Source organism: Lithobates pipiens, unplaced genomic scaffold, assembly GCF_037356315.1.
Source record: "Lithobates pipiens isolate NorthernLeopardFrog02 unplaced genomic scaffold, aLitPip1_a1.2 Scaffold_23, whole genome shotgun sequence".
Classification (NCBI taxonomy): Eukaryota; Metazoa; Chordata; class Amphibia; order Anura; family Ranidae; genus Lithobates; species Lithobates pipiens.
In genome coordinates, this window is record NW_027507785.1 from 163503518 (window position 1) to 163528687 (window position 25170).

The 25170-nt window shown below is 43.6% G+C and overlaps 1 protein-coding gene across 3 annotated transcripts in view; it reads right to left on the reverse strand.

Annotated features, from left to right (window-relative positions):
* Positions 1-1767: 1767 nt before the first annotated feature.
* The window catches only part of XRCC6 (X-ray repair cross complementing 6), a 229176-nt gene continuing 205773 nt past the window's right edge, over positions 1768-25170 (reverse strand). For all 3 annotated transcript variants that reach the window (XM_077452527.1, XM_077452525.1, XM_077452526.1), the window contains one exon: positions 1768-5867. In XM_077452527.1, coding sequence (XP_077308653.1) covers positions 5665-5867 — 203 coding nt within the window. In that variant the 3' untranslated portion in view covers positions 1768-5664. The remainder of the gene's footprint in view (positions 5868-25170) is intronic.

Genomic DNA, 25170 nt, shown 5'->3' on the forward strand with positions numbered 1-25170 from the left:
AAGTTCATTCACAGCCTAAAGTCTCTTTTCTTCCCAAGGTGGTTTACTTCTTACACCTTAGGTGCCAGGTGGATTAGACAAGTTATCCAAACTTACAGCCTGAAGATTTGTCCCCTTCCTCCTGGGCATACTACCAGATATGTCAGCTCTTCATGGGCTTTTCAGCATTAGGCATCAGTTTCCACAATTTGTAGGGCTGCCATCTGGTCTTTACTTCATAGCAGTAGACATTCAAGTGTATTTTGATGCCAGTTTCAGGGTAAGATGCTGCAGCCTGCTCTCTGAGCTTTCAATGTTTCTGTTTTGCCTGTTTGATTTTTGTGGGCCTGTTAGCATTTGCTGCTGTGTTGCACACCCCTCTTTGGTGCATGAGGACATTCCACAATGAGGAAGCTGTGATCCAGAAGTACAAACTATCACTTGGGAAAGTGGATAGGCAAATTTAAGAAGACTGAACATATAACTTTTGGTCTTGAGATCTGTAGCCTGAGTGGGAGACAGACAGATGATCTGAGGTACTACTATAATAGTAGAATAATCTAGATGTCAAGGGCAGAACCAGAAAGGAACTTCCCTTTAAAGAGGAAGTAAACCCTGATGGGTTTACTTCTTTGTTTCCCTGCAAAGGTAAAGCATAATGGGCTACTATGCATCACATAGCAGCCCATTATGTGTCACTTACCTAACACAGGAGCCAGCGATGTCACCGCTGTCCCTTGTAGTCCGGAGTATCCATCTTCTTCCAGGTATCGCTGCTCCAGCCACTCACAGCGACGGAGCAGCGATGACATCACTCCCGCGCATGCGCACAGGGAGCCGTCACTAACGGCATATCGCCGTAAGCAGCGGCACGCTGCTAACAGCGATAGTGCGCCTGCGCGCCGCTGTCTACGTAAATATCACCTAAACCATGTAGGCTTAGGAGATATTTATTGGACCTACAGGTAAGCCTTAATCTAGGCTTACCTGTAGGTCAAAGTGGTTTGTAAGGGTTTACAACCACTTTAAAGGGTGAGTAGATCAAATGTTCCTTATGCATTCTCTCAGCAAGTCAGGCATGATGGCAAAGTGCTCTTCACATCTCATCTAAAAAGACAAAATTCTCATGCAAGACACCAGCTTAGATGACTGCAAGAGAACATCACATAGTTACATGTTCTCCACCTCTTTGATAGTATTTTTGTTGATCTGAATGACTGGAGCATATAAAATTGCCATTCACTCCCCTTTCAAAAGGGAAAACCCACCTTTACATTTTCAGGAGGAATTAATGACTTCACAGGTTGCTCCCAGTTCTCATAAAGGAAGGATTTACATAACGAGTGCAAACTAAAAATCTTATGAAGCAGTGGCGCCATAGATCCAATGCCTGGAACAGACCTATCCTCCAATTTAAGGATAAAACAAACATACTGCCATCAGAGTATTAAGGACATTGTAGGGTAGAGCAACATGGAACTTATTGAAATACAGGCTCTTTAGCAGAAGGCTGTGAAGGCCCCAAGTCTGAATCAGTGATAGCAATAATCAGGCACATTTGGTGATGGAATAGCACTAGGTTAAGAATGATATTCCATTGTGGAAGGTGCCGGAACCCCTACTAGCGCTTCATATGAACTTCAGGATTGTGGAAATCTTCTTTGCTACTTTTACTCCTCTCAAATCACCATTGCTTGAACTTACGGTTTATCACACCTATGTGGTTTTATGTCCAACCCTTATCAATTGATCGTGGCTCTTAAATATAAAATGAATGTTCATAAAAAATAATTTTCCAGCAAACTTTATTGAACTCAAACATACAGACAAGAACTCTAAAGTATTGAATTTGAAGTGCAGTCAAACTCAAGTCTGGGCACACTGAAAGGTTCAGAGTGTTAGACCGCCCCCTGCTGCTTTTCAATTTCATGTTTTGTGATCACAATTTTTTTTTATCCAGCCTAGAAAGAGTATTAGTAGTACAGCTGTTTGATAGATTGCAATACAGAGATCACATAAACCTTGCCGTTTAAACAACCTTTTAGTCCAAGGCAAAGGTGTGCAGCTGCAGACCACAGATCGGTGGGCACACTGGACAAGCAGCAATGGCCCAGGTCAGGCAGTGCTCCCATCTTCCTCAAAACACATTCACTGAATTTTCTAAAAAGAAACCATCTATGTGCAGGCATGTGGCTTCCTCTGAGTCTAAGAAGAAAAGGAAGGGAAACACCACCTTGCAGCAATGACAGCTTTTGGCCCAAGTTGTCTGCTGATCTGAGATTTATACTGGGTGCCCTTCATGGCATTTAGAGTTTTAGGCAGGGCAGTTAAGATTAATAGACTGCTGAAAAAAATTAAAGGAACACTTTTTAATCAGAGTATAGCATCAAGTCAATTAAAGTCCTGGGATATTGATCTGGACAGTTAAGTAGCAAAGGGGGTAGTTTCAGCTGCTTTGGTGTTAATGAAATTACAGATGCAATAGATGGCAAACAATGAGAATGGTTTTACAAGTGGGGGCCACTGACTTTTTTTTACCTACTCATCTTTTCTGGCTGTTTTTCATTTGGCTAGAGTCAGTGTCACTACTGGTAGCATGAGGCGATACCTGGACCCTATAGCTATTGCACAGGCAGCCCAACTCCTCCAGTGTGGCACATCTATTAGTGCCATTGCCAGGTTTGCTGTGTCTCCCAACACAGTAAGAGCACAATAGCATGGAGGAGATTCCAAGAGACTGGCAGTTACTCTAGGAAAGCGGAACAGGGCCGTAGAAAGTCCTTAACCCATCAGGACCAGTATTTTCTCCTTTGTGCAAGGGAGAACAGGACGAGTACTGCCAGAGCCCAACAAAATGATCTCCAGCTGGCCACTGGTATGAATGTCTCTGACCAATCAGTAACAGACTTCACGAGGGCGGCCTGATGTCCTCTAGTGTTCCCTGTGCTCGTCTTCCCAGCGCCGTGGAGCTCGATTGGCATTTGCCATTAAACGGCAGAATTGGCAGGTCTGCCACTGGCACCCTGTGGTTTTCACAGATGAGAGCAGGTTCACCCAGAGCACATGTGACAGACGTGAAAGGGTCTGGAGAAGCAATGGAAAACTTTATGCTGCCTGTAACATTGTTCAGCATGACCAGTTTTGGTGGTAGGTCAGTAATGACTGCCATTAGGTGTTGGGATGAAATCCTTGGACCCATTGTCAGATCCTATGCTGGTGCATTGGGTCCTGGGTTGCTCCTGGTGCACAGAAATGCCTGGCCTTAAGTGGTGAGAGCATGCAGCCAGTTCTTGGAGGATGAAGGAATTGATACCACTGAATGGCCCCCACACTCGCCTGACCTAAATCCAATAGAACACCTCTGGGACATTATGTTTCGGCCCATCTAACGGCGCCAGGTTGCACCTCAGTCTGTTCAGGAGCTCAGTGATGCCCTGGTCCAGATATGGAAGGAAATACCCCAGGACACCATCCATCATTTCATTTGGCGCATGCCCCCGACGTTGTCATGCAAGCATACAAGAACTTGGGGGCCATACCAAGTACCATTTTGAGGTGCTGCAATGAAATTTCAGCAAAAAATGGACTAGCCTGGTGCATAATTTATTCACTTTGAGTTTCAGGGTGTGTTTTAATTCAGTCCTCTGTAGGTTGATGATTTTCATTTCCATCAAACAATGTGGCATCCTTTCTTTCCAAACATTACCCAGTCCATATCAATATAGCTAACCAGCATATTTTTACCCATTGAGATCTGATGTGTTTTCAAAGTGTTCCTTTAATTTCTTTGAGCAGTGTATAGTTATAGGTATTCTTCAACCTATATATTTGTACATGCCATTAGTAAATCACCTAACTCGTATAAAAGAAAGGTATTTTTCTTTGGAGTATAGTGGTTGTTTAAAGCTGAAGTGTAATGTATGCATAAGATATCTTCCACTGATGCCCCACCTTCCTAATCAACATCTACTATATTTTTTTTAATCAAAGCATTTTGTTTCCAAGGAATACATTTTTAGACATGTTTGTGCAAACTGCTGATCAGCTGCTTGATTTTTAAATCCACCATTTCCTGTCCAAATAACTTGATTTATAATCATGCAACATATAAATGCTGTCTAAAGGGAACTAATAATCTAGGTTCACACTGATCCAATGCAGGAAACAGTGAACCCTGTGCATTTCCTGCACCGCATCAAAATCGCACGGTGATTGCAATCTTCTGCAGGTGTCAATATGAAATTGACACCCCAAAAACAGCTCACAAATTGCAGTGCGATTGCCAGAACCAGGGCGCATGAATGTGAACCCCCTTGCAATCTGATTCGGGTGTGGGAAGAAAAAAAAAGCTCCGGCCCCAGTTTTGAACAGATGCATTGCGATTTGAGTCCTACAAAATGAATGGCTCAAATCACACCTCACCAACATTGCATGCGATTTGAACAGGAATGCAGCACAATATAGGAGTGCAAAGTGTGAAACCATGATTAATGGGTTTTTATAAAATGACTGAGATAGAACACCAATAGCTGTGAGAGGCAGACAACAGTATGGATCAGAAGGAATAGTGATTGATGAATTGAAGCCGTTCCGCCAGGAAAATAGGTGGGTCCAAATTAACTGCTGCAGCTTGAAAAGGTTATATATTATTACGGAGATTCAAGTTTGCAGGGATTTGAGAGTAATCAGTTTCAGCATAGGAGAGGACTTGCTACAGTACGGGAAGGGAAAAAATAAGGTTGGGCGCTCCAGTTTAATATGGGACATATATTAAATCTATATGTTCATGAAATCTGCCCAACAGGGGCCTGACAATGAATTACGCAACCATGACAGTGCAGCACTGCCTAATTTATACATCATTTGCTGTAAAGGCATTGGGGTTGATTTACTAAAACTGGAGTGTGCAAAATCTGGTGCAGCTGTGCATGATAGCTGGTCAGCTTCTAACTTCAGCTTGATCAATTAAGTTTTGACAAAAAAGAAATAATAAAAGCAGATTGTTTTTTATGTATAGCTGCACCAGATTTTGCACTCTCTAGTTTTAGTAAATCAACCCTATTCTGTCAGAATAGAAATGTGAAAGCTTAGTTGTTTTTAACTGTTCCAGGGCTTACATTCTTCTTGCTTCTTAGTAAATAGCTGACTCAAGCTTAGCAAATATGGAGCATGTGAAATTAGAGATCTAGACCCAGCATGCTTGTTTAGGTCAATGACTAATTAGGATATCAAGCCAGGATCAAAATGAGAGCTCCGAAGTCTGCAAGTTTTAAAAACAAGTTGTCAGCTGCAAAAACCTATCCTGAGAGATTCCTGTAAAAAAAAAAAAAAAATTTATATATATATATATATATATATATATATATATATATATATCCATGTGGCCATATCAGGTTCCACTGATATGGCCACATGGAATTATTTTTATTTTTTTTCATGAACTTTAGGATCCATGTGGTCTTTTAATTGAGCTCTCCAAACATAGCTTCAAATCATCATAGAGAAAACAGTATAAAACCACTGTTGTACATAACAAAATGGTTATATTTCTTAATACAAGTCCCATGTGAAGATCATCTCTTGGATGATTTTTGTTTCTTATTCTGTCACCAACCAGGTGTGTAATCTGCTTTTTGTACAATCAGAACTTTGGCACAAACATTATGTACAGACATACAGGTATGCTCAGTTTTTATTAAAGTAACCCACAAGAGCATCCACCAATTCTTGCTTTTTCCCACCCTTTAGACCATAGCCCTGGCAAAGTTGCTTTAACACAGGCACAGTTAATTTTCCCAGTGTTCCATTCTTCACACTGGCCCTAAGATCATCTTCTGACATAGAAATCTCAACCTTAGCTTTCTTCCCAGCTTGACCATCACCTTCACCTGCAAAACAGTGTAAAAATGAAATAATCCACAATGTTAACATTTAGAAAATTGTACATGATTACTAAGGAGACATGCAGATATAACTAAATGCCTGTATATTTAAGATCATGACTAAACCATGATTAGGAAACCCATCTTTTCTCCTCAAAACAGAATGACTACTCAAAATGTACTTCCATTGTTGCAATCAAATTTGAGAAAACCATGTTTGTTATGTGTTCCTATTCACACAGATTACCTAAAAATTATTAAAAAAATATTTACCCTTTTATTTGTTTAACCACTTTAAGACCGGACCATTTTGCTGGTAAATGACCAGAGGTCTTTTTACACTTTGGCACTGCGCTGCTTTAACTGGTAATTGCGCGGTCATGCAATGTTGTACCGAAACAAAATTTGCGTCCTTTTCTTCCCACAAATAGAGCTTTCTTTTGATGGTATTTGATTGCCTCTGCGATTTTTATTTTTTGCGATATAAACGTAAAAAGACCGCAAATTTTGAAAAAAAATGATATTTTCTACTTTTTGTTATTAGAAAAATCCAATAAACTCAATTTTAGTCATACATTTAGGCCAAAATGTATTCAGCCACATGTCTTTGGTAAAAAAAAAGTCAATAATTGTATATTTATTGGTTTGCGCAAAAGTTGTCACATCTACAAACTAAGGTACGTTTTCTGGAATTTACGCAGCTTTTATTTTATGACTGCCTATCTCATTTCTTGAGGTGCTAAAATGGCAGGGCAGTACAAAACCCCCCCAAATGACCCCATTTTGGAAAGTAGACCCCCTAAGGAAATTGATAAGAGGCATGTTGAGCCCATTGAATATTTTATTTTTTTGCCTCAAGCGATTGAATAATGACAAAAAAAAAATTTTTTTTTTTTTTTTTACACAAAGTTGTCACTAAATGATATATTGCTCACACATGCTATGGGCATATGTGAAATGACACCCCAAAAAAAATTCTGCTGCTTCTCCTGAGTACGGGGATACCACATATGTGGGACTTTTTGGGAGCCTAGCCGCGTACGGGGCCCCGAAAACCAAGCACCGCCTTCAGGCTTTCTAAGGTCGTAAATTTTTGAGTTCACTTCTCACTACCTATTACAGTTTTGAAGGCCATAAAATGCCAAGATGGCACAAAACCCCCACAAATGACCCCATTTTAGAAAGTAGACACCCCAAGCTATTTGCTGAGAGGCATGTTGAGTTCATGGAATATTTTATATTTTGCCACAAGTTGCGGGAAAATTACAAACTTTTTTTTTTTTTTTTTTTTTTTCACAAAGTTGTCACTAAATGATATATTGCTCATGCATGCCATGGGCATATGTGAAATAACACCCCAAAATAAATTCTGCTGCTTCTCCTGAGTACGGGGATACCACATATGTGGGACTTTTTGGGAGTCTAGCTGCGTACGGGGCCCCGAAAACCAAGCACCGCCTTCAGGCTTTCTAAGGGCGTAAATATTTGACTTCACTCCTCACTACCTATTACAGTTTTGAAGGCCATAAAATGCCAAGATGGCACAAAACCCCCACAAATGACCCCATTTTAGAAAGTAGACACCCCAAGCTATTTGCTGAGAGGCATGTTGAGTTCATGGAATATTTTATATTTTGCCACAAGTTGCGGGAAAATTACAAACTTTTTTTTTTTTTTTTTTTTCTTCACAAAGTTGTCACTAAATGATATATTGCTCACGCATACCATGGGCATATGTGAAATGACACCCCAAAATAAATTCTGCTGCTTCTCCTGAGTACGGGGATACCACATATGTGGGACTTTTTGGGAGCCTAGCCGCGTACGGGGCCCCGAAAACCAAGCACCGCCTTCAGGCTTTCTAAGGGCGTTACAGTTTTGAAGGCCATAAAATGCCAAGATGGCACAAACCCCCCCCAAATGACCCCATTTTGGAAAGTAGACACCCCTAAATTTAGGGGTACACTAGTGAGACTAGGTAATAAATGGCGGGTGCCCTGAAACTATAAAAAAATAACTAACCAACCAGCGTCACCTGTAACAGTTATATGGTGATCACTGGTGAAAGGGTTAACTAGGGGGCAATCAGGGGGCTTTATGCGGTAGTATATGGGGGTCCCTGGCGCTATAAAAAGCTGCGGCGAACCTAAATACCTAACTGCCGTCACCTGTGACACTAATACAGCGATCAGAAAAACGATCGCTTATTAGGCTGGGTTCACACTGGAGCGATGCGGGAACGCCACGAATGCGCGGCGGGTTCCCGCATCGCATGCCTCCCGGCGGCAGTTCACACTGCCCTATGCGAACTGCTGGGAGTGTCAGTGAAATGTTACTGACACCCCCAGATCAGTTCGCATATCGCAGTGCGATCTGCAAACTTGGATCGCATGGTGTGAACACCCATGCGATCCGATTCTGCTGCGGACCAAAAAAAGGGTCCCGTGCGAATTTGCGGCGGGTGCGGCGGGTGCGACACGAATTCAGCCATACTATCTGTATAGCTGAACTCGAATCGCACAGAGATCGGATGTGATTTGCACTGCAGTGCGGTGCAAATCACATCCGTTCTCATAAACCGCTGCAATGTGAACCCAGCCTTAGTGACACTGGCGACGGGGGGTGATCACGGGGTTAAACCTTTATTGGGGGGGTTAGGGGGGTACCTTAGAACTAAAGGGGGCTAACCCTAACTGCCCTAACAGTTATTAGTCACAAATGACACCCGCCGGGTGATCAGGGGGTTAAACCTTTATTAGGTAATAAATGGCGGGTGCCCTGAAACTATAAAAAAATAACTAACCAACCAGCGTCACCTGTAACAGTTATATGGTGATCACTGGTGAAAGGGTTAACTAGGGGGCAATCAGGGGGCTTTATGCGGTAGTATATGGGGGTCCCTGGTGCTATAAAAAGCTGCGGCGAACCTAAATACCTACCTGCCTAACTAGCGTCACCTGTGACACTAATACGGCGATCAGAAAAATGATCGCTTATTAGGCTGGGTTCACACTGGAGCGATGCGGGAACGCCACGAATGCGCGGCGGGTTCCCGCATCGCATGCCTCCCGGCGGCAGTTCACACTGCCCTATGCGAACTGCTGGGAGTGTCAGTGAAATGTTACTGACACCCCCAGATCAGTTTGCATATCGCAGTGCGATCTGCAAACTCGGATCGCATGGCGTGAACACCCATGCGATCCGATTCTGCTGCGGGCCAAAAAAAGGGTCCCGTGCGAATTTGCGGCGGGTGCGGCGGGTGTGGCGGGTGCGGCGAATGGCTGAACTCGAATCGCACAGAGATCGGATGTGATTTGCACTGCAGTGCGGTGCGAATCACATTCGTTCTCATAAACCGCTGCAATGTGAACCCAGCCTTAGTGACACTGGCGACGGGGGGTGATCACGGGGTTAAACCTTTATTGGGGGGGGTTAGGGGGGTACATTAGAACTAAAGGGGGCTAACCCTAACTGCCCTAACAGTTATTACAGTCACAAATGACACCAATGCAAAAAAAAAAAAAAAAAAAAAAAATAAAAAAAAATGACATTGGTGTCACTGTGACTGGGGGGCAGGGGTAATTGGGGGGGTGATCGGGGGGTAAAGGGGGGGTGTGAGTGTGCCTGGCATGTTCTACTGTTTGTGTAGAGTGTTGGTGCAACTCACCGATCCGTTCTCCTCCGTGTCGGAACGAAAAATACCGACACGGAGGAGAGAATACATCACTTCCTCTCCTCACAGGAGAGGAAGTGATGTCACGAAGGATTTTCATTCGTCGGGAGCGATCGCGAGGGGGTGGCCATGAATGAATGGCCGTCCCCTCGTCCGGGATCGCTCCCGCACGAAAACCGACCGCCGCAGGCACCGGGCGGGGGCCCGATCGGGCCCCCGACCCGCGGGAAGGCAGGGACGTACATGTACGCCCTTATGCCTGCCCGTGCCATGCTGTCGACGTACATCGTCGTGCGGCGGTCGGCAACTGGTTAAAGCAGGTCATTGCAGACTGCAAGCGACCAATTTGAAAGGAGAGTAAACTCAATCTGTCCACATTTACGAACACAGGGCTTTCCCTCATTAAGGCTCCTTTCACACTAGCTGACATGCACAATTTGCATTATGATTTTGATAAGACTTATAGACTCTTTGGCATTAAAGATGTGTCAAAGCCAGATCAAAGTAGTGCAGAAAACAGTTATGAAGTTGCCATGACTTCAGTAGTATCAATTGGAATGGCTCTCATAGGCATACATGGCATTTTTGTATGTCCTGTGACTGAGTTTTACAAGTCAGATCTTAAAGAGGAAGTAAACCCTGATAAGTTTACTTCCTCTTTTATTCCCTGCAAAGGCAAAGCATAATGGACTACTATGCATCGCATAGTAGTCCATTATGTGTCACTTACCTGACACAGGAGCCAGCGAAGTCACCGCTGTCCCCTGTAGTCCGCCGCATCCATCTTCTTGGTGGGGTCTCGCAGCTCCGCCGCTGTCATTCGGTGAAGTCGCGATGACGTCACTCCCACGCATGCGCACGGGCACGGGAGCCGACACGCACAGCAGCTCCGTAGTTGAGAATGCTGCGCTCAGTGGGCATGCGCGCCGCTGTCTACGGCGCATGCGCCGTAGACAGCGGTGCCTGTTTTCGGGCAAATATCTCCTAAACCATATAGGTTTAGGAGATATTTCTTGGACCTACAGGTAAGCATTAATCTAGGCTTACCTGTAGGTCAAATTGGTTTGTAAGGGTTTACAACCACTTTAAGTCACACAAGTGTGAAAGGAGCCTAACCTAGAATGCAGAAGATCAGTGTTTAGATGTTTGTTAGGATAGACACTGTTCAAATCTAGTTTACAAAGGATAATGAGATCTGTCAGCATACTACAGATAATTATGATAAACATGAACTCCCCAGGACCCTCTGCATAATGGATGAAAACTTCAGTTTGGAGCAAGTAAAATGTAAGCAGCATTTTTTTGCGTTATGCTAACATGAAAAAATAAAAGTAGGTGCAATGTTTGGCTGCAAAAATGGAAACATACTTTAAAGTAGGGGTTCCTAACCTGTGATCCATGGACCCCAAATGGTCAATGGATGTGTTTTAAGGGGTCTGTTGGAAGGTAACATGGTTTAATATCCTATTTCTGGAGTTTTACTTCGTGGTTGATGCAGACAGGTGGTTTCTGGAATGTAAGAAGTTGCACATCAAAGCTTTGTAAAACAAAAGCTTGGCTCCTGACCGACTGGTGTGATGAGATGAAATGATTGATGAATGCCCTGCTACAGAAGTTCAAAGGGCCAGCTAAGCCATGGACGCATACTGCCCCTAGAGGCCAATACAGCAGGATGGACAGAAATATAATATTAAAAGGACTACCTCTTGAGAATATCTCATTGGATAGGAGGCTAGTGGGGGTGGTTATGAGTGGGTCTGAATGAATGGGTAGAACATGTACACAGAAGGGAAATCATCGCTTTTTCTGCTCTTGGCTCTTTCCTGATGCTTCTCTGAGCCTCATGGCTCTCTGTTACCATCTCGAGCCCAGCTAATGATACTGTATCTATAGGACAGCTTAGCAATAAGTATATTTGATGTTTCTTGTTGTTATATGCTTTGTAATAGCTTCCTTTAGTATTTTCACGTTAGCGGTTTCCTATTATCTTGGGAAATAAAGAAGACGTTGTTTTATTAACCACTTCAGCCCCTGACCAATAAACACCCTAAGGACCAGAGGTCTTTTTACAATTTTGCACTGCGCTGCTTTAACTGTTAATTGCGCGGTCATGCAATATTGCACCCAAACGAAATTTGCGTCCTTTTCTTCCCACAAATAGAGCTTTCTTTTGATGGTATTTGATTGCCTCTGCGATTTTTATTTTTTGCGATATAAATGGAAAAAGACCGAAAATTTTGAGAAAAAAAAATTATATTTTCTACTTTTTGTTATAAGAAAAATCGAATAAACTCAATTGTAGTCATACATTTAGGGCAAAATTTATTCAGCCACGTCTTTAGTAAAAAAAAAAAATGTCAATAAGCGTATATTTATTGGTTTGAGCAAAAGTTATAGCGTCTACAAACTAGAGTACATTTTCTGGAATTTACACAGCTTTTAATTTACGACTGTCCATCTAATTTCTTGAGGTGCTAAAATGGCAGGGCAGTACAACCCCCCCCCCCCAAATGACCCCATTTTGGAAAGTAGACACCCCAAGGAAGTTGTGGAGAGGCATATTGAGCCCATTGAATTTTTTTTTTTGTCCCAAGTGATTGAATAATGACACACAAAAAAAAAAAAAAAGTTTACAAAAAGTTGTCACTAAATGATATATTGCTCACACATGCCATAGTTATATGTGGAATTGCACCCCAAAATATATTCTGCTGCTTCTCCTGAGTACGGGGATACCACATATGTGGGACTTTTTGGGAGTCTAGCCGCGTACGGCACCCCGAAAACCAATCACTGCCTTCAGGATTTCTAAGGGTGCAAATTTTTGATTTCACTCCTCACTACCTATCACAGTTTCGAAGGCCATAAAATTCCAAAATAGCACAACCCCCCCCCCCCCCCCCAAATGACCCCATTTTGGAAAGTAGACACCCCAAGCTATTTACTGAGAGGCATGTTGAGTCCATGAAATATTTTATATTTTGCCACAAGTTGCAGGAATATTAATTTTTTATTTATTTTTTTTGCACAAAGTTGTCACTAAATGATATATTGCTCACACATGCTATGGGCATAAGTCAAATTACACCCCAAAATAAATTCTGCTGCTTCTCCCGAGTACGAGGATACCACATGTGGGGGACTTTTTGGGAGCCTAGCCACATACGGGACCCCGAAATCCAAGCACTGCCTTCCGGATTTAAATATAAAATGCTACCAAAAAAAAACTGTTAGCGATCTCAGGGATCAGGCCTGACTCTGCGATCGCTGCAGTTATGTGTTTTGTAAGTGACAGTGATCGATCGATACTGCACTTGGGTGGGCTGGGCGGAGGGGCAAAATGCAGGTGCCAGCAGGTATCTGGGCTGATCCCGCTAACAATGCGTTTTTTTGGAACCCTAAACTGCTGGGGATGCTAGTATAGATCTGATCAGATCAGATATTGATCTGTTCAGATTCTATACCACTACGGGAGGTTTATGCTTTGCGTGTGGGTGTTAGCGGTACTGGCACTAACCTAGCGCTGCCTGGGGCGACGCAGACCCTGACCCTAAAACCTAATTGATATCACCCGCCGGGTGATCAGGGGGTTAAACTTTTATTGGGTAATAAATGGTGGGTGCCCTGATGCTATAAAAAGCAAACTAACCAGAGTCACCCGTAACACTTATACGGTGATCACTGGTGAAAGGGTTAATCAGGGGGTTCAAATTTTTATTAGGTAGTATATGGGGGTCCCTGGCGCTATATAAAAACCTGACGGGGAACCTAAATAACTAACTGGCTAACCAGCGTCACCAGTGACACTTATACTGTGATCGCTGGCGAAAGGGTTAACTAGGGGCAATCAGGGGGTTAAAACCATTATTGGGTAGTATATCGGGGTACCTAGCGCTATAAAAACCTGGCGGTGAACCTAAAAAAAATAACTAGCTACCTAGCGACACTAATGCAGCGATCAGAAAAATGATCGCTTAGTGACACTGGCAAAAGGGGGTGAAAGGGTTAACTAGGGGCAATCAGGGGGTTAAAACCACTATTGGGTAGTATATCGGGGTACCTAGTGCTATAAAAACCCGGCGTGTGCCTGTGTGTACCTACATGTCAGTGTAGTGTTGGTGCACACTTACTTTCTGTCTTCTCCTCGTAGTCCGGTCAAAAAGACCGCCCTGAGGAGAATGACATCACTTCCTCCTTCCTGTGTATACAATACACAGTGGGAGGAAGCTTTTCATTGGCCAGGAGCGATCAAGAGGGGGTGGCCAGAAACCAACGGCCATCCCCTCATCTCGGATCGCTCCTGCAGCGAACCAGACCGCCGTATCCAGCGGGAGGGGGTCCGATCTGACCCCCCACCCGCTGGAAGGCAGGCACGTACATGTACGTGCTTGTGCCTGCCTGTGCCATTGTAATGACGTACAATGGCAATACGGCGGTCCTTAAGTGGTTAAGCAGTGTGTGTTTTCTTAGCGAACCTTATATTATTGTGATATCAACAGTAACATGTGATCAGAGTTTTAATCGACTAGCCAACTATAGGAATAGACAAATTAATACATATATGGAATAAATAGAGGGAATCCGTTCTCACACTCGGATGATAATATATAGTTTAGAATGTATTTCAATTTTTGTTGAAGAGTCCATGAGCGTCCGATTTAAAAAAAAAAAAACACAACATTTATATTTACTATTCAGCCCTCCCCCTTGTCCCAATCAATGGTTTCCCATTGAAAGAAAATAAAGAAAAAGCACCTTGCCACTCCTCCTGCACAGCCTCCATATTATGCTATTCCGTAATAGTAAGTGCTAATTTTCATTTTCAAGATTTGAGAAGAATTAAAACTGTTTTGTTCAATTTTCACAAGGTGATTGCATTTCAGTTTTGTAATGAGTGGCCATTACTTTTGCATGAAAACATAAATAGGAGTGAGATTTTTTAAGATTGTTTACTTTATTCAAACTTATGCATGTCATATGTGATATATGAGGTAATCACATTTCAGTAAAACAAAGTACATATATTCCTTGTATGCAAAGTTGTGTTTATGTAAATATTTTTGGGGAGGGGGCCCCTAGCCTTCATGACTCAAAAAAAGTAACAATGGCTTTTTTTCTCAAAAAAAGGAATACAGCTAAAGCCAATACTTTATTTTCATCTTGGATAGAGTAAGGAATGATAGAAATCTGTCAGTTTTTTTTTTGCCATGTATCCTTACTGTCCTGTACATACAGCAGGCTCTAACCCTCCTAATCACCCCCCCCCCCCCCCCCCAAAAAAAAAAAAAAATGGTTGTGGCGTTTGGGCAAACTATGCATATATTTTAAAAAAAAACGTAATCTAAATGTATATATAGGTTTGTGTGTCTAGTATGCTCAGCGCTGCCCCCCCCCCCCCCCCCCCTCCCCAAACCAAACAACCCCCTGGCTAGCAATTCCTGGCTTTCATTTGACAGCCAGGACTTGTTTTTCATCACATATGCAGATGTGCAGTGCCAATAAGAATTACGATGCAGCAATGTTGCCCATGCATTGTAAGTACTTTGGTTCATTCATAGCAAATCAAAAGAATGAATCAAAGGAATTTTGACTTACTGTAAATTCAATTTCTTGGAGTACAGTACAGGAAACAGGCTTGATAGACCATGTTTCAGACTGGTATCTTCACTCTAAGATATGTAATTTACATGCGAGTCAAAATGCCTCTCTTTTTTCTCAAATAGTCTTCCAGGGCAGCATCCGAGAGATGAGCTCCTCCTCCCTGAAATAGGAAAATCATTAGTCCACCATTATAAATATGTGTTAATCTTTCCCGTGTGCCTCAGTTGTTTTGTTTCCCCCAGACCCACAGGAGCTGCAAACCATTTATGATTTTTCTTCAGTCTCTGCTGAATTGCAGGGGACTCCCTGATCAGCATCCTGCCCAGCCCACCAGGCCTTGGGAGGGCAAGCAGGGGCTCTGCCTGAAGTGTTGCCCCTGCAGAGGGGTATGCAGCTATCCCCCAGCTGCTTTTAAAATCTTCTGGTATTTCACCCCCAGTACCGCCGCCAGTGGAGGCCCATCCACCCGCCTGCCTGCCCGGCCAAAGAGGAGAAAGCCTAAGCATCCCCTGTGCCCGTGCCACTATGCAGGATCCCGGCCGATTGTGTATGAATGCCGACCCTGAGGGGTGTACCAAGATGGCGCAGAGGGCGTCACTTTCATCGCTCATCTTGGTAGATGCATGCAAGTCTTCAGGACACTTGAGGGGGTCACTTACGGGCAGCGGCACAGAAATGAGAAAAAAAAAAAAGAAGAAGAAGATCAGGAGGCCTCCCTCCCTAAAGGAAGTCCAGGATGGAAGACGCCAGCAGGGGAGGAAAACATGCGCAGGTACGTCCACCAACTTGTACAGAGTCAGCTGGGGGCAGGGCTGGAGTTAAGGCAGGAAGCAGTTAAAAGGACACTCTAAACAGAGGATCCTGGTGGCTGACCATGTCGGACACTTCTCCACCCTGCCCTGCAGATCCTGCAAGCCAGGACAGCGCCAAGGTAAGAAGTCCAGCGATGACCCCACTGCTGCGTTTGGGTTCATGCCGGGAACCCTACTGCGCATGGTCCAGCTCCTCTCTCCTACTGGCCCCGGCAAGAGGAAGGGGGGAGGAGGAAGCCCCATGGTGATGTTACGGGCAGTGGCCCAGACTCCTGGAAGTGGGAACAGGATACCTGTCAAAGACCCCCCGAAAAGGTTCCAATTGTGACACCGGAGGGGGAGAGGAGACAAATGAGCGGAAGTTCCACTTCTGGGTGGAACTCCGCTTTAAGGACCTAGTCAAGAGGGAGTGAAGAGACAGAAAAGAAACTCTTCATACCAGCAGCAGTTAAACGCAGGTATCCATTTGCAAAGGCAGATACCAAAACTTGGGCAAAGTGCCCCAAAGTGGGTGCTTCTCTAGCGAGAGAATCATGAACAAATCTGACTTATTTTTTGACAATGCGGGTACCTTAAAAGACCCCATGGATAAGAAGATAGAAGCCCTACTGAAGAGGGCTTGGGAAGCTGGGGCAGCAAACTTGAACCCAGTGATAGCTTCCACCTGCATAGCCCGCACCTTACTAGTATGGTTGACTCAACTGCAAGAGTTACTGGAAGGTGACACGCCAAGGGAAGAGTTAGTAAGAACTATTCCCTACACTAACCAGAGCGCCAGCTTTTCTGGCAGTCGCTTTGGCCACAGCCTAAGTGAATTTGGCCTGACGAGCCCTGCGGCTGAAATCATGTTAGGGGATATAGCTTCCTAGAACAGGTTGTGCGGAATCCCATTCATGGGAGATCTGGTGTTCGGGCCTGACCTAGAAACAGTACTAAACAGGACCATGACAAAGAACAAAGGGTTTCCCCAGGCTAAAAAGAAACAGGGGAAGACGTCCTTTCGTCAATTCAAAATAATTCAACAAACCATGAATAAAAAAAGCGCAGAGGACAGCAAAACAAGAAAGGCAAGGGAGAATTCATCCTCAAGCCTACCAATCCAAAAACCAATGACAGTCCAAAGGTGGGGGGCAGACTGGCAGCCTTTGCCCACCAGTGGAGGAAAGCTACAAAAACAGTTTGTCTGCCGCACCATAGCGGAGGGCTATGCAATAGAGTTTTCTGCCCACCCACCAACCAAGTACCTGGTAACCAGCCTTCCAAGGGACAAAGACCAGGCAAAGGCCTTCTAAAGTCCTTGGAAACCCCGCTGACCCAGAAAGTGATCCGTCATGTCCCACAAGAAGAGGAGAAAACAGGGTTTTACTCACATATCTTTGCAAAAAGAAAAAAACGTCAGGCAAGCTAAGGCTCATACTGAACCCCAAGCCGCTCAAAAGAAGGGATAAAATACAAGAGATTCAGGATGGAGTCCATTTCAGTCAGGAATATCCTACCAGCAGGGGTATGCATGGCAACAATAGACTTGCAAGACGCTTATCTAAATGTCCCCATAAAAGAAAGCCATCAAAGATTTCTAAGGTTTATGATCCAAGGGCCGACGGCTACTCCATCTGCAGTACACATTTTTTCCTTTCGCCATCACTTCAGTGCCCAGGATCTTTTCAAAGATAATGGCAGAAGCCCTAAAAGCCTTAAGAAAACAAGGCATAGGCGTGATACCATACCTAGACGATCTACTGTTCTTTGTGAATCCAGCAGAGACCCTAGAAACCAACCTTCACTCAAGTATGTCCTATCTACAAAACCTGGGGTGGATGGTGAATATAGAAAAATCACAGCTGATCCCAAACCAGAAAGTAGTTTACTTATGGAGGCCATATTAACCAAAACCTTCCTGAAGGAAGAAAAGAACAAGAAAATCACGCAAGCTATAGACTCTCTGATGAGGACCAAGTCCACCACGATCAGACGAGGAATGTCAGTACTAGGACTGATGAAGTCTTTGATCCCAGCCATCACCTGGGCACAGATCCACATGAGGCCTCTACAGAATTATAAACTGTCCCAGTGGGATGGTGACCACTCATCCCTAGAAAAGTCCATCCCTGTGCCGCAGTTGGTCAAACAAAAGTTTCAGTGATGGCTCAATTGGCTATGCTACATCAAGAGGCGCAGATGGAAGCCAACCCTGTCAGAATCAACAATGACATCAGTAACTTAGGGTGGGGAGCGTACATGGGGGATCTCTGTACACAGGGCAAATGGGACCACAAATAGTCGCAAGCCTCCTCGACAATGAAGGAACCAAAAGCTGCGGAAGAGGCACTAAAAGCTTTCCAACCAGCTATACAGGGCAGAGACATCAGGATTCAAAAATTGGACAACTCCATGACGGTGGCATGCCTAAACAGGCAAGGAGGGACAAAAACCCAACCATTGATGAGCCTGATGCAAACAATTCGGTCATGGGCAGAAATAAACATCAGATCAATATCTGGCATCCAACTGAAAGGGATGGATAATACACTAGCATAAGTCGAAAGACTATAAAACAGACAGAGTGGTCACTAAACCAAGCAACCTTCTTGCAAATCATGCAAACTTGGGGAATGCCCAACGTAGATCTGTTTGCCTCAAAGGTAAACACAAAATTACCAACGTTTTTTTCACTGGATCCCAGAGGGCAACAGAGCAGTAGGTGCTTTCAGCCAAAGCTGGAGTCACCAGCTGTGCTTTGCACTCCCTCCAACTGCCCTAATACGAGAGTGGTTAAGAAAATCAAAAAGAAAAAAAGCAGCAGTGATAATTCTAGCACCATACTAGCCCCCAGAGAGTATGGTTCAGCCACTTGAAAAACCTCAGTGTCCAGCCACACCTGACACTACCAGACCTCCTATCACAGGGGCCAGTCAACCATCCAAATCACAAACTCATGAATTTCGGCTTGGTTTCTGAAAGGGTGAGACTGTCGGACAATGTAATCAACACCATCCTAGACAGCAGAAAACCAGTGACTATAAGCATCTACAGAAAAGGGAGAAAAAAGTTTGTCTCCTGGCATGAAAACATGAGTTTCCGGCAGAGGAAACATCCCAGCAATTCTGGATTTCCTGCAGGATAGAGCAGACAAGAACATATCTCAGAGCACCCTAAAAGGTACAGGGGGCAAAACTTTCCTCCTTTCTGGACACCAAACTAGCAGAGGATCCGCTCATAAGGAGATTTCATATCTCTTTAAATAGAGCTAGACCTGCTAAAGTTGGCAGAACTCCAACGTGGGATCTTTCCACAGTGCTCAGAGGATTACTCTCAACCCCATTCAAACCGCTGTAGGAAAGCTCAGACAAAAATCTTACTCTAAAAACCGCACTCTTGGTGGCCTTAGTATCAGCCAGAAGAGTGAGCGAAATCCAAGCACTTTCCATGATGGAACTATACTGCCTGATACAATCAGACAAAATAGTCCTCTCGCCAGACCCAGCTTTTCTACCAAAAGTATCTTCAACCTTCCAAAGGATGCAAAATGTGGTCATCCCATCTCTTTAAAAATCAATGGATAGCAAGGAAAAACATGCAGCAAGCTAGACCTAAGAAATATACTCACCTCGAGAGAGCGAAGGACTGGCGAAAAACTACCTCATTCGTCCTCTACGCTGGAGTCAATAAGGGAAAACCGGCATCGAAAAACACATAAGCAGATAGATAAAAATTGCCACACAGATGGCCTATGGAACACAAAAGCCTTGCCACTCCAAGCGGGATCAAAGCTCATTCAACCAGAGCCTGGGCAACCTCGGTCGCAGAGAAGGCAGGGGCAACTCCGGAGCAGATCAGCAGGGCAGTGACACGGTCGAGCGTCAGTACCTTCACAAGGCACTACCGTATCGACCAGCTGTCCGGCCAAGACCAGACATTTGGTCACAAGGTGCTCCAGACCTTATGCCCACCCAGTAAGTATTGCTCATTACACTCTCTCGGATGCTGCCCTGGAAGCCGATTTGAGAAAACAGAGTTGGGTACCTGGTAACTCTTTTTCTAAGAAGTCTTCCAGGGCAGCACAAGTTCCCACCCTAAGCTATAATACCAAGTATTGTGGGGAATCATTGGCTTACTGAGTGTTCCTTCAGTGCTTTAATATTAAGGGCTCTTTTACACTTGCTTCGGCTTCAACACACATTAACAACTAGTTTACACTTGATTCAAAACAAGGCGCTTTGGACAGGCTTTGGTAAAAGCTCTCTGAACACTAGTCAAAGTCCCTGTCACTAAATAAAATGGTTAGCTTACATTTCTGTTTACACCTTCGGCTGCCCTTAAAAAATTATACCACATGTAGCTTTAATGATGCTTCAACGCATCTTTAAAGCTTTCATAGAAGTCTATGGCAAAGCTTGCTTGAAGCCCCACTGAAGCCTCATCGAAGCTCCACCAAAGGCTCATCAAAGCACCAAGCAAAATCAAGGTGTAAACAGGACTGTAAGCTAAGCATTTTATTTAGTGACAGGGGCTTTGACTAGCATTCAGAGAGCTTTAACAAAGCATGTCCGAAGCCATGTTTTGAAGCAAGTGTAAAAAAAAGCAACAGCAAAATGATATGACACATGGGTGTATTTTAAATTATACAAATGTTATAAAGCGAGTTGCAGTTCAGAGAGTATAAGTAGTATTTGATTTCCTACCAACCAACAATAATTTTGGCTCCCACAGACTGGCTACCGTATGTGCTCATATCGTACACTGATTAGTCCTGTCAATTTAAGAAGGTGCTTCTAATGACAGCTCATTATGTGTATAAAAGACATCTTTCATTCAAACCCATCATCATAGGCAAGACCAAAGAGCTGTCAAAGAATGTCAGGGACAAGATTGTAGACCTGCAAAAGGCTGGAATGAGCTACAAGAACATCAGCAAGAAGCTTGGTGAGATAGAGACAAATGTTGGAGCGATTATTTGTAAATGGAATAAATACAAAATAACCTTGGTCTGGAGCTCCATGCAAGATTTTGCCTCATGGGGTAAGGATGATCGTGAGAAAAGTGGGGGATCAGCCCAGAACTACACAGGAAGAGCTTGTGAATGATCTCAAGGAAGTTGGGACCACAGTCACCAAACAAACCATTGGTAACACAATACGCTGTGATGGATTGAAATCCAGCAGTGCCCGCAAGGTCCCCCTCCTCCAGAAGGCACATGTACAGGCCCGTCTGAAGGTTGCCAATGAACATCTAAATGATTCAGAGAAGGTTTGGGAGAAAGTGCTGTGGTCAGATGGGACCAAAATTGAACTAGACTAGCCGTGTTTGGAGGAAGAAAAATGCTGACTTTGACCATAACACCGCCCATTCCTACAGTCATGCATGGAGGTGAAATCATCATACTTTGGGGCTTTTTTTCTGTTCAGGGTGCAGGCCAACTTTTCTGCATTGACCAAGGCAACAAAGGAGTGGCTCAAGAAGAAGCACAATAAAGGTCATGGAGTGGCCTAGCCAGTCTCCAGGCCTTAATCCTTTAGAAAATTTATGAAGGGAGCTGAAACTTAAAGTTTCCAAGTGACAGCCAAGAAACCTTAAGGATTTAGAGAAGATCTCTAAAGAGTGGACCAAAATTCCTCCCGAGATGTGTGAAAACCTGGTAACCAACTACAAGAAACATCTTACCTCATGCCTGCCAACAAGGATTTCCCCACGAAGTACTAAGTCATGTTTTGCTTAGGGATCAAATACTTTTTACTCACTGAACCGCAACTTAATTTATAACATTTGTATTCTGTTTTTTTGTCTGGATTTTTGGTTGAAATTCTGTCTCTATCAGTTAAAATACACCTATGATAAAAAATTATATACTCTTAATTTCTTTGTAAGTGGGCAAACTTGCAAAATCTGCAGGAGAATCAAATAATTATTTTTGTAACTGTATACACCATTTTTCTTTTGGAAGCAGGCTATAGACATGGAATTAAAGCCCATAAATCAAAAGTGCCTCCTATCCACCCCTCCTCTGCTCCTATCTACCCTTTGTCCAGCAAAATGGTTTGGTTCCACCTCCAATACCGGTCATTCGCCTAGACAAACACAGTGCCCGCTGTGCCTCCTGGGATATGTATATAATATGCGCAGATCTCACCTTATGCTAAGCAGGAGTAAAAGAAAACAAAAACGGGGTTGGCTATCCGCTTTAACTGCCTAACTAGGAAAATACTAGTTACTTTGATGTTAAATACCGGGGTTATGGCTGCAGCTAGATGCCATAACTCTGGTATTATGGGTCACTTTTAGTAGCGTTTTAACCTTAAACTGCGTAGAGGGTTCTTTACTGTCAAGTTGAACTGGATGAACTAGTGTCTTATTTCAGCCTTACCAACTATGGTACTCTCTGCATTTAACTCTACTATAGCAAAAAAAAAAAAAAAAAACATTTAAAATACATTCCGCCAACAACTGTTTCTCATGCAACAAAAATGCATTCAGATAACTTCTACATCTATTTACCTCATAAAGAGTGAACGATAATTGAACTTCTCCACCCAGGTGGAGTAAGCATTAGCCCACAGCTATGCATATATATATATATATATATATATATATATATATATATATATATATATATATATATATATATATATACATATATACATACACACACATACAACATAATTCTTCAAAGAACATGTTAAACCCCAATGGGCCTGTGGCTTATGTGCAGGATATCAATCTTGCCTGTAATAAAATTATACCTTTATCACCCTCACAATGCATAGTCACTAGTCTAAAGGATTCTGAAATCAGTATATCAATTTGGAAATAATCCTGAATTTCCTGGAAAAATCCTGGGAGCAACTGAATCTAGAGCCACATGCAAGACAACTGGATTATTGCGTTGATGCTCTGCCAAAGGTTTTACTAAGGAAGAATGTGAATTAAAAGAACGGTCATCTATATTATCCAGAGATGGAATGGAAAAAAAAAAAAAAAAAAAAAATCAGTCAAGGGAAGTTTTTTTCTTTGATCCCAAAAGTAGTTAGGTCACACTGCAGTATGAGAAAAAAAATTAAGACAAAGAAGAGTAATGGATTAGAGTCTAGATCAGATTCAAACCAAGAGAATGAGATTGTAACATGTGTGGATAAAAAGTCCCAGAAAGTTTCTGATCGATCAACACCCAAAGACAAATTGGATATTAACTCCTTAAGGTTGGCTGGAAGTGCTCTTTAAGCAAGAATATTTTAAAGGGTGCATCTTCAACAGTGGTTCTCCACACATGTGGCAAGATTGGTCAGAGACTGGATTATTAGAAATAAATTAAAGCAGAAAAGCGTGGCATGGAGCATACATTTTACACATACACTAGTGGCATCTCTAAGGTTATCATCTCGATATGTCTAGTAAAGGGAATGCAAGGGAGGTTTTGGGACTTTAAATATACCCCTAGTGTCACTTATGTATGATTCAACAGAACTTAGAAGTTAAAATACACAATTTTATTAGATAAGGCAAAGTGCATACCGCTTCTTCAGGACCCGCAAAGGTTTTTTTTATGTTCAGAGAGCTTGTCCACAATCATAGAAAAATCTACAATTGGAATAGAGAAACCAACAAACAAAATAAGCTATCACATTGACCTATTCTACAGGACTTCTCACATTTTACATGATATACACAAATATATCAGTACGAACTGAAAAGAAAAGAAAAAAAAAAAAGGGGGGGGGGTTTGTACTCACCGTAAAATCTTTTTCTCCGTAGTTCATTGCCAGACACAGCTCCTTTAATTCTTGACCTTAGGGTTATCATGCCACCTTCAGGAGAAGACTAGGCAGAAAATGTAAAACATGTAAAAACGGCAAGACTGCCACAGCACCACCCAGGGGCCGGTGAACTATCACATTGTGTTCCCCATCGGATAGTGTCCGCTGTGTACTGCGCATGCGCAGTACACACAGATTCCGAAAATAGCCGAAGATGAACGGCGCCTGCGCCACGAGTCCAGGTTCTAGCCCCACCATCCAAGTGGACAGAGATAGAATAAAAAAAAAGAGCCGAGCGCAGCGAGGCCGTGCCCGAAGCGTGGTGAGCGAAGCGAGCCCGTGAGGGGCCCTCTAATACTTGCAGCCCTATGTCCACTTGGATGGTGGGGCTAGCACCTCCACTCACGGCACAGGCGCCGTCCATCTTCAGAGATTTTCAGAATCTCCTTCTGCTCTGTGCTACGCCTACGCAGTACGGGGCAGACAGTATCCAATGCCCGGACGCTATATGGCAGAACACCGGTCCCTCTGGCTATAACCCCTCACCCTGCTTCCTGCAGCTCAGTTCGTCAAAAAGCAGTACAAACATAAATAGGAGGGGTGGGTGCTGTGTGCGTTAATAAATTTCCGAGAAAAGGATTTTAGGACGAGTACAAAAATACCAGTTTCTCTTGTTCATTGACAGACACAGCTCCTTTAATTCTTGACCTTAAGGACGTCCAAGCAGTGTCAAAAAACGAGGGGTTGAAACATAACTTCACCCACAACAAAAGGAACACCTGCGGCCAACTTATGCATCAAAAGATGCGTTCACAACAAACTTGTAACTGAAAGTGTAAATTGCAACCTTAAGCCGCGTACACACGGGCGGACTGTATGGCCAACTTAGTCCGTCAGACAATCCGACGGACAGTCCGTCCTACTTTCGAATGAACGGACTTGACCACACACGGATGCACAAACAGTCCGTCGAAAGTTTGCGCGATGACGTGTACAGCACGTACGACGGGACTAGAAATAGGAAGTCCAATACACAGCAATGCAACCTTTCGCCGTGTAAATCCTTTCTGAGCATGCGCCATACTTAGTCCGTCGAACTAGCCTACTCACGAGCGGATTGTCCGCTGAAACCAAAGTATGACGGACAATATTACGGAAATTCCGAAATACTTAGTCCGCCAGACTGCACGCTGAAAAAGTCCGCTGAAGCCCACACACGAGCGGACTGTCCGCTGAAATGTGTTTCGACGGACTAAGTTGGCCAGACAGTCCGCCCGTGTGTACGCGGCTTCACACAGCCACCTGTAAAACCTTGCGGCCAAAGCAAGCATCCGAAGATGCGCTTTACGCCAACTTTGTAGAATTTAGTGAAAGTGTAAACGGATGACCAAGTCACCGCTTTACACACCTGGAAGACAGACACTTAATGTCAGAAAGCCCAGGAGGTTCCAATTTCCCTGGTGGAATGAGACGTG